This window comes from Panthera onca, chromosome A2 (assembly GCF_046562875.1).
Source record: "Panthera onca isolate mPanOnc1 chromosome A2, mPanOnc1 haplotype 2, whole genome shotgun sequence".
NCBI classification, from domain to species: domain Eukaryota; kingdom Metazoa; phylum Chordata; class Mammalia; order Carnivora; family Felidae; genus Panthera; species Panthera onca.
Window position 1 is genome coordinate 134,718,572 of NC_138340.1, and position 17,506 is coordinate 134,736,077.

The 17,506-nt window shown below is 40.5% G+C and overlaps 1 protein-coding gene across 2 annotated transcripts in view; it reads left to right on the plus strand.

Annotated features, from left to right (window-relative positions):
• Positions 1–14,190: 14,190 nt before the first annotated feature.
• MET (MET proto-oncogene, receptor tyrosine kinase) overlaps positions 14,191–17,506 on the plus strand; it is a 111,797-nt gene continuing 108,481 nt past the window's right edge. Inside the window, exon 1 of one of the 2 annotated variants that reach the window (XM_060632960.3) lies at positions 14,191–14,407. Coding sequence is in view for 1 of the 2 variants with exons in the window: in XM_060632959.3 (XP_060488942.3) it covers positions 14,500–14,518 (19 nt within the window). In the remaining variant the exon portion in view is untranslated. Of the gene's footprint in view, positions 14,408–14,494; positions 14,519–17,506 lie in introns of those variants that run through there. The other variant, XM_060632959.3, reaches the window with a different exon arrangement.

Below are 17,506 nucleotides of genomic sequence, written 5' to 3' on the forward strand. Positions count from 1 at the left end.
ATAAATAATAAAAATGATGATTAGAGCTAACTTCTTTGGTATGACATAAAATATCCTGACAATAGTTAAAATCCCAAGGTTTTTCATATTGTTGTTATTCATTGGAGAAATTCATTATTTACATTCTGTATGTTCCAATGAATTTTCCAAATAAGCAAGTAGATATAACCATGGTCCCTTACAGAGGCCAATATATTTATTTCACAAAAGAAAATTTTTTTTTTTTTTTTTCAACGTTTTTTATTTATTTTTGGGACAGAGAGAGACAGAGCATGAACGGGGGAGGGGCAGAGAGAGAGGGAGACACAGAATCGGAAACAGGCTCCAGGCTCCGAGCCATCAGCCCAGAGCCCGACGCGGGGCTCGAACTCACAGACCGCGAGATCGTGACCTGGCTGAAGTCGGACGCTTAACCGACTGCGCCACCCAGGCGCCCCACAAAAGAAAATTTTTAACATTACACTTATTTCTGGTCATCTAATCTATGCCTGAAAAAAAGAGATGTATAAGTCTCAGTTTAATGAAAGTTAAATTATAGAAATAAAGGCAAGAGTGTTGTTATTTTCATAGGACTGGACAAACGTCCACAGCCAGATGACAAACAGTATGAGGACTAATGAAATATGAACCAATGACTTTTAGCTCAGACTTCCATCAGTAATCCTTCCAAAAAGCTCCTTAAATAGATTTTTTTAACCCTTCAAATAAGGTCAATCTGAAGTTTAGATACAGGACAATATGCTATTAGGTCTTTTGAAGCTGCTGGTTTTCTAAAACACAAGAAAGTTAAAATAAATGTTTGGAAAATTTCTCCTAGGACATTTATCCTGGCGAGGCTAATAAAGGAGGGGGAACTGGGCTTCCATTCCACCTGGCTTGCCCTTTCTTGTGGACTGACACGCTCAAAACATTAGAGAAAGTTTTAAGCCAGCTAACTAATGAAAACCATTTTGAAGCTAACAGTCTAACCTTATGAGTTATTTTGTTGGTTGTAGGGGGTGTGGGGCACCCTTTTCTGAAGGAATATCAAATTTAACTTTAATGACTTACCCAGGGAAAAGAATCCTGGTCATCAAAACCTGATAAACATGGAAAGTCTCTGCTAATATAAAGGTGAAATAGAAAAGTTGATAGTCATTTCTAATAGAATGGGAAATAGCTTTATGAGGGGATATAACTCTTTTCAAGCAGGATACATATACATGTTTCCCTATAAACACTAAGAAGGTTTTGTTGGGGTTTTTCTGTTTTTTAATAAGACTATAGACTTTTGCCTGCATATGTATTTTATGAAATTCATTTCAACAACAGTTACTGAGAATCTCCTACTGAGTATAGTTGATATATGCAGATGAGCAAGACACAGTTTCTGCCCTCAAGAAACTTACAATGTAAAAGGCAGCTAGGAAAGTATATGTACAAGAAGAATAAAATAGTATTATTAGAAAAGTACAAATAATGTATCATGAACTTTGATTTTTTTTTTGTAATGTTTATTTTTTTTGAGAGAGAGAGAGAAGACAGAGTGCAAGTGGGGGAGGGGCAGAGAGAAGAGGGAGACACAAAATCCGAAGCAGGCTCTGGGCTCTGAGCTGTTAGCACAGAACTCATGAACTGTAAGATCATGACCTGAGCTGAAGTCAGACAGTTAACCTACTGAGCCACCCAAGTATCCTGATGTGTCATGAACTTTAATGGAGAAAAGAGCTGACATAGAATCAGGAAAGGCTGCTTGAGCAAGGAAATATTCAATATGGGCCTCCATGGATAGGTAGAATTTTGGCAATCAGAGTCTGGTGATATGGTGACATGAGGAAAGGAGGGCAGTAGCAGTGGAAGGATTCCAGGTAACAGAAACAAAAGACACAGAACACGTAAAAGTCTAAAATATGCTGAGTGGTATACAGTAGAATGTAGAGAGCCAAGTAATAAAATATAAACTTGGAAAGATAGGTCAGGGTAATTACTGTTCTTTGTTTAGCTTGCAACAGGTACGTTGAAAGTGTTGGATAGAAAATGCTGAGAATGGATTTGATGAACTTATTCCATATAGCTTTATTACTAAGAGCACTCATTCAATACCTATGATAGCTATGCCGTATACTTATACTTTAAATGCTCCAAATGTTTTACTAATTTGAAAGGATCACAGCTATATATTAAAATCTCACTTAAATTCATCAAGTGAAAACCACATTGGCTAGGTAGCATCTGTGATATTTTTCTCTTTGCATATCATAAACAAAAGAACTTCAGAATCTATAAATGCTATGCATGGGTCTCTTCTAATCAACTCTTCTCCTGGAGATGCTGAATGAATAAAAATATTAACTGATTTAAGTTTCACTTCCTCTTTGTATCCCTGGCCTTTCTTCTAACAGAAGTACTAATTAATATTGAGATAATCCAATGCAAGATTAGATTTTAGAGCCAAATGCAATATGAAGATTACATGTACCCAATATCTTGTTTTATATCCAGGAAATAAAAATCCATAGGCTGAGTGGCTCACCCAAAGTTTTCAGAGCTAAAGGTGAAATAGATCATATTCAGAGCAAGGGAGAAAAATTACTGAGTTTACCAAAAATATTATTTTCTCTTTCTACTTATTTGTCAAAGATCACTTACTAAGTCAAGACTTCCTGACATGTTTAGGACAATTAGGACAAGTATATTTGAGACTGTTTCCCTCACTTACTTTTCTTTGTCCATACTGACCTCTTTGTTGATCCTCAAAGATGCCAAGATACCTGACATGGTCTACTTCATATATATGTGCATATTTCATATACGTATGACAAAGTTAAAAGATAAATCCTACAATTTTAGCATCTCAATTCTGGAGTCCCGGGACAGAGAGCAGAGAAAATGAACAGGAGGGGGAAAATCAGAACTTAAAGTAGTATCAAACTTTTCAAGAACAAGAGGGGGCTAGAAGATAATGGATCTCTGTCTCTTAACTTGGTATTCTATACCCAAACTATCAATGAAGTTAGAAGGGTAAAATAAAAACACATTTAGACTTACAAAGTCTCAAAAATTCTCACCACATATACCTTTTTTTAGGGAGCTATAGGAGAAAGCGTTTCACCAAAACTGAGAAAGAGGAAAACAGGGGACCTAAGAAAACAGGTGGGAGGTGATGAAAATGCCAGTTATCCAACCTCTGACTTCTTGGCTCATGCCTCAGATGTGGTATTGCCTAATCTCTCAGTCCTGACACAAAGTGCTACTTCCTAATTTTCACCTTCGTCTTCCCCTCCCCAACCTTAATTCATATACTCTGACTTTGCTATTGTCAGCATCACAAATAAACAAGTAAATATTTCATTTGAGCTGTCCTGGCCTTTAAGACTTTATGCTGTATCCAATCCCTCAGGAGTGGGCTTCTGTTGGAGATACTTCAGCCCAGTGACCAAGTCCCAAATAAGGTTTGTGGGACTTGACTCATATGACCGGAAAAGACTTTGCTGCAATTGTATGTAGCTCCCCTCCAGAGAGATCATGTAGTGCTTCAAAAATCAAGCCTTTGCTTCATGCTTTAGAATACTGCCAAAATTTGGGACCCTTCCCGGGTCAGGTTTCATTTCACTTCTTTTAATTATAGACAGAAAGCAATTTCAAGACCCCAAGAGACAAACACAGGCTTCAGGTCTTGTCTATCTGAAGAGTCCAAGAGCCCTTGCAGGCATGGCTCATTTGGTCTTAGGGGAGCAAAAGAGCTTATTGCCACCTGCAACCAAGGGACATGGCCATGATCAACAGGTGCTTCCAAGGGCACAGGTACAGTGTGAGTCCTGGGTGACATCCAGGCACAACTCTCCTTCTCCAGGCCCATGAGACTGGCTTTTTGGTGCCATCTAATCACATGGTTTATCTCATTGGTGGCAGGTTTGGCAGGCATATCCAATCCCAACATTTTTGCCTCATTTGAGGCACTAAGTAGTAGATACCTTTCAAATATCTAATACAAAATAACTAGCAAGCATGTTATCTGAACAAAGAGAAAAACATCACAAGAATTCTGCACATATTTCATGATTCTTCCTTTGTGTAGTATGTATAGTATATCCTTTGCAGAGGAGACATGACATGATCCAGCGTGACATCCTTAAGAATAATAGACTCTGTTACAGTTTGCTAATCCCATTCGTTTTCCAGGAGAAAGGAAAGATTACTAATTACATAGTATGGTCAGGGTCATCTGGCCCACAGATATCAGGCCCACAAATCTTGATATACAGATATCAAGGATTTTAGGCAAATGGATTGAAAGGGTGTTATTTCTGATGCCTTGCCTAACCAATCAATTATAAAGTTGGGTTATCCTGTATTTGTAGCAAGGCAACCCCTTCTGAATATACCACATCCTAAGAGATGTAAGACCTTCTACCTCCCCCTGTCCTCAGTGACAGATTTTCTCATTTTCTTTCCCTTAATGTTTTCTTACAAATAAGAGACAGAAATACACACACACACACACACACACACACACACACACACACACAGACAAACACACTAATGTATCACTGGGATATGCTGTCAACAAAAAAGGCTAATTGTAACACAGTGAGAGATGTGCTAACTTAGGAGTATGAAGTGCCACTGGAAAACAGATAAAGCAACCTGTCAGCCTGCCCAGGGTGTGGGATAGGGTGGGGTGGGAGAGGGCCAGTCATTGAAGCCTTCTGAAATTAGGCTGGGACTTTGAGTTTGCCATGCAACTATAAGAAAGAAAGCTGTTTCCACTGAAGGAATAAACAAAGCCAATACCACTGCTTTTTCTGGCCAGGCTGCCAAAACTGCCCTTTTTGCCATTCTCTTCTTGGAGTAGGAGACACCCATGTTCTCCTTTGCTGGCTTTAGAAGAAAGGCAGAAAGCAGAACAAAAACAAGAAAGTACTTGCCAGGGCACACACCTTTCTAGGTCAAGTCTCATTTCCCAATGCTAACAACAAAGTCAGTACCTCTTTATTATCATCCTTAGAGTTAAACTCCACCTTCTTCCGAGGGCAGAAATGGCCCAAGAAGAGTAACCCACATGCTTATTTTGGAGTTCCAGATAGTACCTTCTACTCACTTCTGTTCTTGACCTGTTCATGGCAAGATCCTCATTGTACTGATTGCATTAGTACACTCTGTTCCACAGCTACTCTTTCAGTAAGAGCCTACATCCCACACACTACACCCCAAGAATTGTTCCACCTGCCAGCAGGAGGAAAACCTCTTTTCCTGCCACAATCTGCCCTCGTTCTTTCTGCCTGTGTCCAAGGCACTTGAGATCTTTTATGCCTAGTTCTCTCTGGCCCAAATAGTTCTAGAGCACTATATTACATTAAAATGTTCACATATAAGCAATAATAATGATTTCTTTCAACAGCATAAAAACCGAATATTGAAGTTTCTTGAAATCCCTCTTAGCTATCCTGACAATTTCTCCTATTTGGAAACATTAAGATCATCATCCTGCACCAATAATCACTATCAGGAAGTCAGGGGGAAAAAGACTCTCAAAATGAAAACAATTCCAACTGATAAAAGTTTTGAGTATAAAATGTAGGGATTTTAAGGAGCTCTGTTTGAAAATACACTTTGGTTATAGCTTTAAAAAAATTCAATCAGAGAAGCAGAACCACCAGGAGTCATAGAGAAGAAGAAATGTATGATACGACTTACGACTTACGCAATTGTGAGAAGAGCTGGGAAGATACAGATCCAAAAAAATGTTGTTGAAGGGAAGGGGAAAAGTCACAAATGACTCACAATTTGCAGGGAGCTCTGGAAGACAGAATGTGAGACCACGAAGTCTATGGAAAGTTGTTGGCTCTTCATGGCTGCCACCTCTGTGAGTTGTCAGCAAAGTGTCTGGTGGAGATCTGGAGTCACTTTTGGTAAGGCCAGCATCAGGAAGGAGAGAAGAGCAAACAAACTGGGACCCAGCAGCACCCCTGCATCCAGTGATAACCTTCAGAGTATAATGACGGCTGCTTCTCTTGTGCCTTCCAGAACACACACAGCTTTCCTGTGGGCCAACTCCAAACTGAAATTACATGGAGAAGGAGAGTGAAAAATGCAGCTCTCAACATGAGACAACACAATAATGTGGCATGCTGGTATTTTGACTCAACTACCAGACCTCTAACAACTCATTGTGCAGGGACATGTAAATACTCCACCTCAAACTCAGTAAATCCAAAATGAATACATCATTGTGTGCTAGACTTCCATTAAACAACCAAAGACAAATAAAACAAAAAGAAGCTTTCTGAATATCACTCAATTTCTATAACCTCTAAGTGGTCCTGTATGTTCCATATCCTAGGCATCTATCAAACTTTCCTCCTTGCCCTGCATCCTGGCAGTCCCTGCCTTATGACATTGCTTCCCTGCACTAAAGAAATAGCCTTCCCTTGTGCCACCCCACGTCTAACCTATTGCTGCTCCAAATGTTCCATTAAACCAGAGTGATCTTTCTAAAATGTAAAATTCTAATCATTTTACTTAAAATGCTTTAGCGACTCCTTATCACCTATCATACAGTTTTTCTCGGTGCAGTATACAAGATCCATCATATTCTGATCCTCACCTACTTTGTTAGTCTCTGCTAAGAATTAATTTCCTCACCTCAATCTCCTTGCAAATATAGTCACCTAGCAAATTCCTGCTCACCCTTTCAGATATGTTTCAAATGCGGCCTCCCTTGCAGTGTCTTCCATGTTTCCTCACCTCCCCCTGATCCCCAAAGTTACTCTGTGATACTCTCCTAACAGTGTTTAGCCCTTGTCTCATTGTACTGGGTCTGCTGATTTACAAGCTGGTTTTTCATGCTGGACTATAAATTCCTCAACAGTAAAGACTACATCTCATTCATCTTTGTAGCTTCAGACACTAACACTTCCCTGGCACATGGTAGGGGCTCAATAAACATTTGGTTAAGAAATTAATTGATGGATTACAAGACCTGACATGTTTAAATATTTTATTCCATATTTATAACTGCTTCCATACAAATTATGATTCCCATAAAATACAGGTTTATATTTATAGAGAACTGATTAATTTGGAGGTAATCCAATAAATGTAGATGGCCAAATATTGAAATTCAGTCTAAATCTTGAAACGGCCCTAAATCATATGACCTCATTGACCAGAGGAACAAGATCTAAATTTCTAAATCTCAATTTCACTGGTGCTGTTTAAACATGGTCTTGACCTGCCATCAGAACATAGAACAACAAAGGAAACATCTGGTTTTTCTTAACTTTGGGGTGACAAATCCATTTGTTAACAGTAGCAATGGGAGAGCCAGAAGTACCTGATAACAGTTCTAACATGGGGAGCCTGTGCTAAAACAGATGGCCCAGACACTTCAGGGAAAGCTCTAAAAAGATGTCTTTTCTAATTCAGGTTACACACTCCTTGAAAGTTCCTTCAACATAAGCATAAAGTTTGCGGATGATTTTATTGGCTCTGACAGCTCTGTCAGAGGTTAGTTTGCAATGGCCTCTTGGGCACAGTTTGGTCGGATTTTTTTAAGTAAGTAAAGGCAGGAATGTTTATAGTAGACCAACAAACTGGAAGTCCAAAGCAGTTTGCATCACCACTGACTTTCTGAACATGAACCTTGACTGGTCATAATTTGTCTGCCATCTTAGTTTTTTAAACTGTTCGCTGACAAACCAAGGTTAATCCAGAGTTACTGCCACTTCTTCTGTGTACATATATCAATAGTAATTATGTTTAAACACTGAGGTTGCTAAATGGTTGAAATCTGGCCAATACAAAGGTGTTGGTACCATTTTTATTATACCTTAGAATACATTAGTTACCTGTAATAGTTACAGTGATTCTAATCAAACCTTTCATTCTATCATTTTTCAATGCTGCTAAGATGTATATATTCCCTCTTAAACTGTTGAATTTTGTAGCCATTTCTAAAGTGCCTAATTTACTAGTATAGTAAATATACTATCCTTATGTTGATTATTAAATCAATCAATTACTGAAATAGAAAAAAGAATTTTATCATATTTGGATACAATACAATAAGGCAATAGTTAATAAGAACCGCATACTGGATACTTTCTTTCTAAGTTAATGTCCCTTTCTGTAAAATACAATTAGTAAATTGTCTGGTGTATTTGCTCCAAGTGGACTGGTTTCAGAAAAATTTTGTTTGATACTTAATTTTTTTTTTATTTTTTTAAATGGGTTTTTTTTATTATTTATTTTTGAGACAGAGAAAGAGCATGAGGAGAGGGGCAGAGAGAGAGACACACATAGAATCCGAAGCAGACTCCAGGCTCTGAGCTGTCAGCACAGAACCCGACGTGGGGCTCAAACTCACGGACTGTGAGATCATGACCTGAGCTGAAGTCAGATGCTTAACCGACTGAGCCACCCAGGCACCCCTTTGATACTTAATTTTTAAAAATAGTTTCATTAGACCTTGAAACTGTTTTTATAGGTGAAGAAACTGATGCATTGGGGTTAAGTGCCAAAGCAATAATCTAGTGGTAAAACCTGGCATTGTAGTAATTACACAAACTCACATATGCATTTTTAAAAGGCTATCCATAAATAAATGCTGATCAATGAAGGAAACGTGTTTATTTTTTTAGTGCACTATTTCCCAAGAAGAGCTAATCCATTTCTATTAGTGCCAAACAGTTTAAATTGAGAGGAAATGGATAGGCTCGTTGAGAAATAATGCTATACAATGCTATATAAAAATGAAAGATTTTCCCCGTTTTCTTTACCAAAATGCTTTTTTTTAACCAATTTGCCACAAGGTAAAAGACAAAAGAAAAGAAAAAGAAATTAATACAACTTCTGGGAGGGAAGTATTGATAGCAGAAAGAATTGTAAGAGCCCTCTGAGACTTTCTTCTAAAAGCCTTTGCCTTTACTTTTCATCTCTTGAGAAGACAGTGACTCTCCAAAACACCTTCTTTTAAGACTCCTTACTCTATCATTTGATGCTTTGCTTTCTCTCTCACATTCCCTAGGTCCCCAGAGGAGGGCTCAAGGGTTGTAAAAACAGAAACATTGGGGAAAGAGCATTACAATTCCTTTTCACACTTGGGAGGTTTCAGTCCTGTACCTACAGCCGACTACCTGGGCCACCCTGACTGCTGGGGACGCTTGCTCCACCCAGCCTGTGCAGTGCTTTACAGATGGAACACCATAGGTGGTGCCAGCACCTTTCTTCTCATGGCAATATCCAGTCCTCAAAGTGAAGCAAACAGAGGGGTACCTATGTCTTAAGTTGCAGCTGACTTTGTGTACAAAGGAGAAAGGAAAATAGGAGGAAGCTTTAAGTTCGGCTCTTCCATGTTAAATGACTACATCATTCACCAGAGGCCCTGAGACAATTTATAATAGTTGCAATGGGAAGTGCAAGAGCTCTGCAAAGAGACAGCCTTACTTAGGTCAGTGGTATGACCCTGGATAAGTTACCTGATCTCTCTGAGCCTCATTTCCCTGGATGTAAACTGAGAAGGATGATACCTCTCCTGGAGTTTTGTTAGGAGGACATAAGTAGAACTCAAACACATGATTGATACATGGTAGACATTTAATATGAGAGATAAATACATTATGCCTTTACTTGATTTTAGGAGAGAGGCAATAAGCTGGATGTGAAAATGAGCCAAATCTGTAACAAAACTGCAGCATCCTGTTGGAGATGGCAGATTTTTTTCATTTTTTCTGTGTCCAATTTCCTAAGCTTCTGAGTAAAACCATACTTGTAGCTTCAAGAGCCTAGCAGTTGTGTACTTGTCCTCAATATTGAATATGCTTAGTCGTATTTTTAGATAACGTAACATTGCCTGTTTTATTTTTAGAGAGCCCAGCCACAAACAAATGACCAATACAAATTCACATAAAAGCAGTTCATATTGAAAGTGCCCTGTTCTAACCCTTCGTATCTGGCATTTCCTTTTTTTTTTTTTTTTTTTTTTTTTTAAGAGAGAGAGGTGGGTACATGTGCATGCAAGCAAGGGAGGGGGGAGAGGGAGAGAGAGAATCTTAAACATCCCTAGCAAGAAGCCTGAGCTGGGGCCCCACACAAGCCTACGCAGGATGGATCTCACAACTGTGAGATCATGACCTGAGCTGAAATCAAGAGTCTTATGCTTAACCAACTGAGCCACCCAAGCACTCCTGGCATTTCCTTTCTTTAAGGCAAGGTTTCCAACAGTGTGTTCCCTATTATCAATTTTACAGAAAATTGTTACTAAAGATGTTAAGAGGAAGAAAGCATGTTTTTGTTTTTGTTTTCTTCTGTTGTGGTTTTCCACATGAGTCCTTAGAATCTTCGATATTCTATTGTACATGAGGTATCTCTAAAAAGTAAGAGGAGTCCTACATCTCCAAATTGTATTTGCCCACAAAAATGAGTTGAGGAACTGTCACCTGAATTCTTCTTGTCCTTTTGTGGGGACATTTTCCATAGGCACAATAACAGGGGCAACGGGGCTGGGGAAGGAGGGAGAGCAGAGTGAGTGAATCCAAGAATAAATACTCTAAAACAGAAGTCACAAATCCTAATGCCTATAGGAGAAAGTGACCTCAAGATCAGAGGTAGGCTGGATGCATTACAAGACAAGATGGTAAGATGATGGCAAACTGCAAAACACATGTTCTGTCTACCACAATTCAAACTGTTAAAAAATATTCTGTGGGCCTGTGCATGTCTGTGGTTCCTACCCTCCACAGGTTGCCAGTGTGAAGCCTTGCTCTAAGAAGACTGCTTTCATTTTTATTACAAATACAGTATCATGTGAATGAACTTAAAGAGAACCTTTGAAGATCCACATTTTAATGTTGTGAAGGGAGAGCAGAAAGGATGTGGCATGTTTAGAGCAGGACATCACTGTTCCTCTCAGTCTTGTCCATGGCTACCATTAGGCCCATCTCGGAGTTAAGAGATGGGGTCCTGTTTATAGTTTAGCACTGTGTGTTATCCACGAATACGTGGGTAGGGATGGCTCAGGCCTTTCAAGAATTTATATTTCATCAGACACTATTCCATGTGCTTTACTTAATAGCTCTTCATTTCATCCTCACAAACCCTATTACTATCCTCATTTTACAGATAAGGCACAGTTTAAGCCACCAGCCTATAGTTACACAGGTATCAAGCAGCAGAACTGAGACTGAAATCCAAGGCTTTCTGACTCTAGGATCCACACTCTTTTTTTTTTTAAGTAGGCTCCACTCAAACTCACCACCCTGAGATCAAGAGTCACATGCTCTACTAACTAAGCCAACCAGGCACCCCCTAAAACCCACACTCTTAACTACTATTCCAAACTCAGTCTTGGAGATGTCTTGTTCCCCATTTGAGAATATATCAGTTTTGAATGCTTTGGACTCCAGGTGTTGGAAACCCTGGCTAACAATGTCTGGAACAAGCATTTTCCCAAAAAATAATCTGGAAGCAGGGGTCTACTGGTGTTAGTGCTATAGCTCAGCAATGTCAGAGCCAACTTCTCATGGTCACAAGATGACTACTTCTCGGCTGGGCATTATATATGAAATCAAGAAAGCAAGAAGTGGGAAGGGGTGGCAAGCTTATCAGATCTCTTTAATCGGGAAATTAAACTCTTTCCCAGAAGTCCCCAACAGACTTTCGCGTAATTTCATTACCAGAATGATATCATATGGCCATGTCTGGCTGCAAAGGAGTCTGGGAAAGCAAGTATTTCTCCTTTCTAGCCCCAGGAGTGGAGGCAGGCAAAGGAATATCTGGTTGGGAACAGGTGCTGGCTTAGCCAGCCAACAGTATTGGCCGCAGGAGTTTGGTTTGATTAGGAAAATACCAAAAGAACTCCATCATACAGTGTGTCACCCATGCCATGGACCCAAGGAAAGTTAAACAGCAACAAGTGAAGTTAGCCACAAAACCAAAATTGAACTTTAGAACTCTTATTGCCTTTTAAAAGTATCTGCTCCTGTCCATTTCCAAATATGTGAAATGACTTCTAACCCTTCTCCTGGTCAAAACTCTCTGGGTAGTATGTAAAAACTAATTATTTTATTTTCACACACTCAGATACTTTTATGATGCTATTCCTAGTAAATGTTATTTTTATAAAATGTTATCTCCTTACTCATGGTTAATAAATCAAAATGACAATTTTTAATACAGTTTCAAAAGTGGATTGAAATTTGTCAGTAACTAGGAACTAGGAAACTTTGGTGCTGAAGATACATAATACATTACTTAGGTTTATAATCTATTTTCTATTTTGCATTGGCTTTTCTACTAGTTTAATTGTAATTTTTTTCTTTTGTGTTTTTATCATGGTACACAAACTCAGAAAACCTGTTCAGGCAACTATATAATGCAATCTAAATATCCAGTTAACATATTGCTATGGAAACCAGGAAACAGAAACGACACTCTAGTCATTTCTTTGGACAACTATGGCTAATTGTGTGTGTGTGTGTGTGTGTGTGTGTGTGTGTGTGTGTGTGAATCCATTAGTTTATTCCTCTTTTATTGAAAGTTGGTACTGAACCCCAAATGTATAATTGAACTGTCCATAAATGGGACCAGTGCCCTGTGACCTATAGGTTAGCCTTTAATAACCACATAACCAATATGGTTATATAACCAATAACCATAGTCATACTTAAATTACGTCATGTGGTATCAGGAAATCTTCAGTAAGCTTGCCAGGCTTCGGCCTTTTGGCATGCTGTGAAGAACACCTGACTGGGATTTGAGGGCTGGGTTCTAACCTCACCTCTTTTACTAACCAGTTATGTGACCCTCAGGAACTCAGGCGCTCAGGTTCCTCATCTGCAAAATGGTTCAATGCAGAGCTCTAGTATGACGTAATAGGAAAGTCCTTTTTCCATAAAAAAGGAATCGTGAGGTAATTACTTTTGAGGATTGAAACTGCTTCTGCAGTCCCTGATAAAGTGTCTGGCACATAGTAAGCTCTCAGGAAAATGACAACTATTCTTATTTTACTTTTCTGTTTTTCATTCTGTAGTAAATGATGCCTGAGCCTGCACAGTGAATGTTGTTTTGTGCCGTGACTCAGTAATTAACAGATGCCATTATATGACAAGCCCTTAGGCCAGTCAGAAAGGAGACCTACTAAGACCTAACAGGCAATGCTGTTCCTTAGATTCTGTTACCTTTGCGTGTTTATTCTCTTGAAGGTTAATGTCAATTTTGGTAGTCAGGCATATGAAGTATAAAAACTTACCCTAACACATTCCTAATACAATTCACCAGGCCTCACAAACCTTTTTTTTTTAATCATAAGATTTCAACGTTCAAGAATTAAACTTTTGTTCCGTTTTGCTTGTTCATTGCTGTTTGCCTAGTTATTTAATCAGCCTGTTTCCTGCTATGAAAAAAAAAAAAAGTTAAAGAAGTTGAAGTTTCCTCAGGGCTAAACTCCTGTGTTGTTCTTCCTCCCAGAGATCCAAGTTATTATATAGTAGGGGATAAACGTTGCATAACGAAATCATTGGGACAATTCTCCATCCACTCCTACCTCCGCCGCTAACAATGAATTCCTTGTCTCTGTGGTGTCCAACTCTTTCTCTACCACGCTCAGCGCCCAGCGGCTGACGGAGCCGTGGGAGAGTCCGGCAACAGAGCGTCGCGCTTCTCCCGACGGCAGCGCGCGGGGTGGGGTGCGTGGAGTGTGCGCGGAGTGGGCGCGCCGGGCGTTCCGCGCGTCGGCTGACGCTCGCCGCGCGAGCACCAGGAGGGGGAGACTCGGACTCGCTTATCTCCCGCTGTGCTAACTTCAAACTGCCCGAGCTGGCGGAGTTGAGATCTCGCGGCCAGGGCGAGAAAACTTCTCCTCCACCTAGAAAGTTTCACCTTGGCGGGGGCGGGGGAGGGGTGGGAGGAAACGCGACCCCCGCGGGGCCAGGCGCGGCGCGCGGGCGGCAGGAAGGGCGGGGGCCGATTTCCCCCTCTGGGTGGTGCCAGTCCCCCCCCTCAGCGGTCCTAGGACCGGCGGACCGGGCGGACGACCCCGCTCGAGGTAGACGGACACGTGCTGAGGCGGGCAGGCGGGCGAGCGCTTGGGTCGGGTCGCCTGCCTGTGCTTCCCGCCGGGACGCGCCCGGGGCCGCCGCGGGCCGCGCGCGCCACTGCCCGGCTGAGTCACCGGCTCGGTTGCGCGCGGGTGAGAAGGGGCGGAGGGAGTTCGGCTGGCTGGCAGACCCGGCGTTCGGCTCGGCCGCGCCGCAGGTGACCCGGACGCTCTCGCTGCCTGCAGCGCCCCGAGCGCTTTGTGACCAGATGCGGAACCCAGCGGAGGGCGCCAGCCAGATGCGGGGCGACAGCTGACCTGCAGCCGGGAGGCGCGGAGCATGCGGGTGGTCTCTGTGCGACTGACTTCTCCACGGTTCTTGGACGCCTCGAGGTAAAGCTACAGCCCACTCCAGACCCCGCACCCCACCCCTCGGCCCCAGCGTTCTGCTCTTTGTTCCCCTTAAGAGACCTGAGTGCTGTTCCATGGGGCAAGACCAGGGAGGTGAGCAAGAGTTTAGGGGTTTCAGAAACTGAAGAGACGTGGCGGGGTAGAGGTGTAAAGTAGAGTGGAGCTTTTCGTTTTAAGGGGTTGTTTCTGACGGCCACCTGTATGGCTCGGGGGAGAGAGGGGCGCTGGAGTAAGGGGTGATGTATGACTGTTATGGCCGGGCAAGTTTCAAGGCGGTGATCTGACTCAGCCCTTAGAAAAGAGATTTGGTCACCATGTCCCAGAGTGATGCGGCAGGCAAGATTCGAGCCAAGTGCTTTTCTTGTTCCCAGCCCTGCTTTATCTATAACGCTTGAGGATCCTTTCAAGGGGCAGGTGTGTTTGTGAAAATCTGAATTCTTCATTTCTGGCAAACACATAGGGCTTGTGATCCATCATTTTCAATCGTACCTTACTTATCTCTTTGCCGGGGCTATATGGAGGGCATCTATCTTATTCGGGGGAATAGATTATAACCGGAGGTCGGGCAGCCTAGCTAGTACTGGTACTGATCCAATAATTTAAGTTCCAATGAAAGTATTTTCACCGACTATGGATTGGTTTCCCATTTCATACCTTCTATGTTTTAAAAGGGCCATTTACTAATTTGGCAGTTGGAGAGAGTTCCAGTGGCTCACGCATGAATAGTTGCCCAGTGTATTTTACCTTATCACAGTTTTATGTTCAAAGGAGCTCTAGGGCTGAATGAAATATTGTCAGCCCTCTTAAGCAACATAATCAGGATACTATAATTGTCAGGTTAAGATGGGCGATGAACGTGAGAGGATTGTAAAAAACTCACATTGCAGAGAATATAGACTATATGGACCCTCTACTGAATTTTAAGAAGACTGTTCACATTTTGTAGAGTTGGGTGGTTTATTCTGCCATTTTCATCAGCCAGACACATGGACATTGCCATGCAAATGGATCCAGAAAAACATTATTTTCCTTTATAGCTGAACTATTATAGCTGACTAATGCATTTTTTCTGCATGAAGATGGTCTGAAAATGCTGTACATCATGTTTCTCTGTGCTACTGGGACATAAATTGTGTTTTTATGTAAACTGTTAAGTGGTGCTTCGATTACTTACATGTACGTAGCTTTCCTTTCGAGCTCTAAGCTTATTGGGATTTGTTTTCACATGTAAACTTCTGTAATAGAACAGAAGTAAGGTGCTGTGGCTCCACTCATACACTGCAAGACTGTGGCGTATTCAAAGTTCATTCTTTTTAAACTGCTGAATAATACCAGTAACATTTATATTACTCCTAAGACATTTTTGTAGTGTAGACACAAAAATGTGTCTTGAGTGCCTATAAAATACACTGGTGTTTTGGAAAATCTGTTCAAGTCTCAAACTTAATGGTGCATAAGTCTATAATTATTAACCTAAATATGTTTTGATTTTAACATGATGGACTGTATGGCATATAAAAGATGATCTGCTGAGTATTACTTTTTCAAAGATTGCTTTGTTCTTAATACATCACAGGAGGGGTTTACATTATATATACACTCCATGCCTTCAGAATTAATGGGTGAGGTTTATTTGAATGCTAAAGATATACAAGATTAACCATAGCCAGTCAGTATGAAAGCTGGTAATATTTTCATGACTTTTAAAATTACAATAAAAGGAAATTGACCCTTTTCTAAGCAGGAGACATATACTTATTTTATAAATTCCCATTTAAGTATATGTCCCACTATAATCTTGAAATTTTTAAAATTTGTTTTAATGTGGGTTAGACTAAGAAATACATTTCAAAAGTCAATTTTCTTAGCCGTTGGTTAAAAAAATAATAATTCAAAATAGCATTGGTCTAATTTTCCTTTTACAAATCTATATAGTAGCCTCAAATAAACTTGTTCTCAAATGTAATCATCTCAAAAGAAAGTGAATAACTCAAAAGAATTATTCCTTTCGGACACAACACCTTTCTCTAGGTGGCTGCACCAGTGCCTATGGCCACACACCCATGAGGAATACACAGCTCTGTACACTCTGAGAGCACCTCCCATCTTTCTGTCCCTTTCTCCTCACCCCTTCTCCTGGGTTTGGTCAGAGTTGCTTCCAAACCCTCTGTACCCCCATTTTTCCACTCTGATTTCATGGTTTCTTCTTTGCTGTCATTAGGCGCACCAGAGCCAGCAATGAATGCTGTCTTTTCCCCATCATCCCTAATACTTCCTCAGGCTGCTGTGCTTGTTAATGGGATACCAAATTTCCTAATTGTGCTGCCTTAAGGGAAGAAAATTTGAAGAATCTCACGTACCAGGAAATTAACCTCCTTTTACCTCCCTGGTGTATGTTGAAACTGGTATCTTTGACATAGAGCCCTCAGGGCAGTTTCCTCAAGGGCTTTGCTCTATGCAAAATAAATAGTAACCTCTTAGTAATGGATGATAAATATACTGACTAATGTCAATTTAGGATCACTTTGATTCTCTTTTCTTAACAGGCACTGAATTGCTGCCAGGCTTACATTTGCCTCACCAAAAATAGCTAAGAACTATATGTTGAGCGTCGTATGTGTTTGATACTAAAGAAACATTTTTTGAAAGGGAAAAATGAAATCTCTGCCCTTGAAGAGTTTATAATCTAGATGTTCAGATAAATAACATATAAAATGGAACCAAGATCCATAATTATTAAGGGGACATAACATGAAAATGACATTAGAAACCATCCCATTTACTACTAAATAATAGACTTCTTTAAAAAAAAAACAACAAAAGATTGGAATTTAAAGACTTCTTAGAATTTTCAAGCTATATCTGAGCATGTTCTCTTTTTGAGACTACAACAACCTTACAAAATAGGCGAGGCTGATATCAACATACTAACCTCTCCTTGCTATAGGCAAGGACACTGTGTTTGAGCCTAGCCTCCATGCTATCCTGACTGCACCACATAGCTTCTCCCCAGCCATCATTAAGGTTAACTATTTGAAGCATTTACCACTGAAGCATAGTTTAGGATTCTTAGGTTAGTGA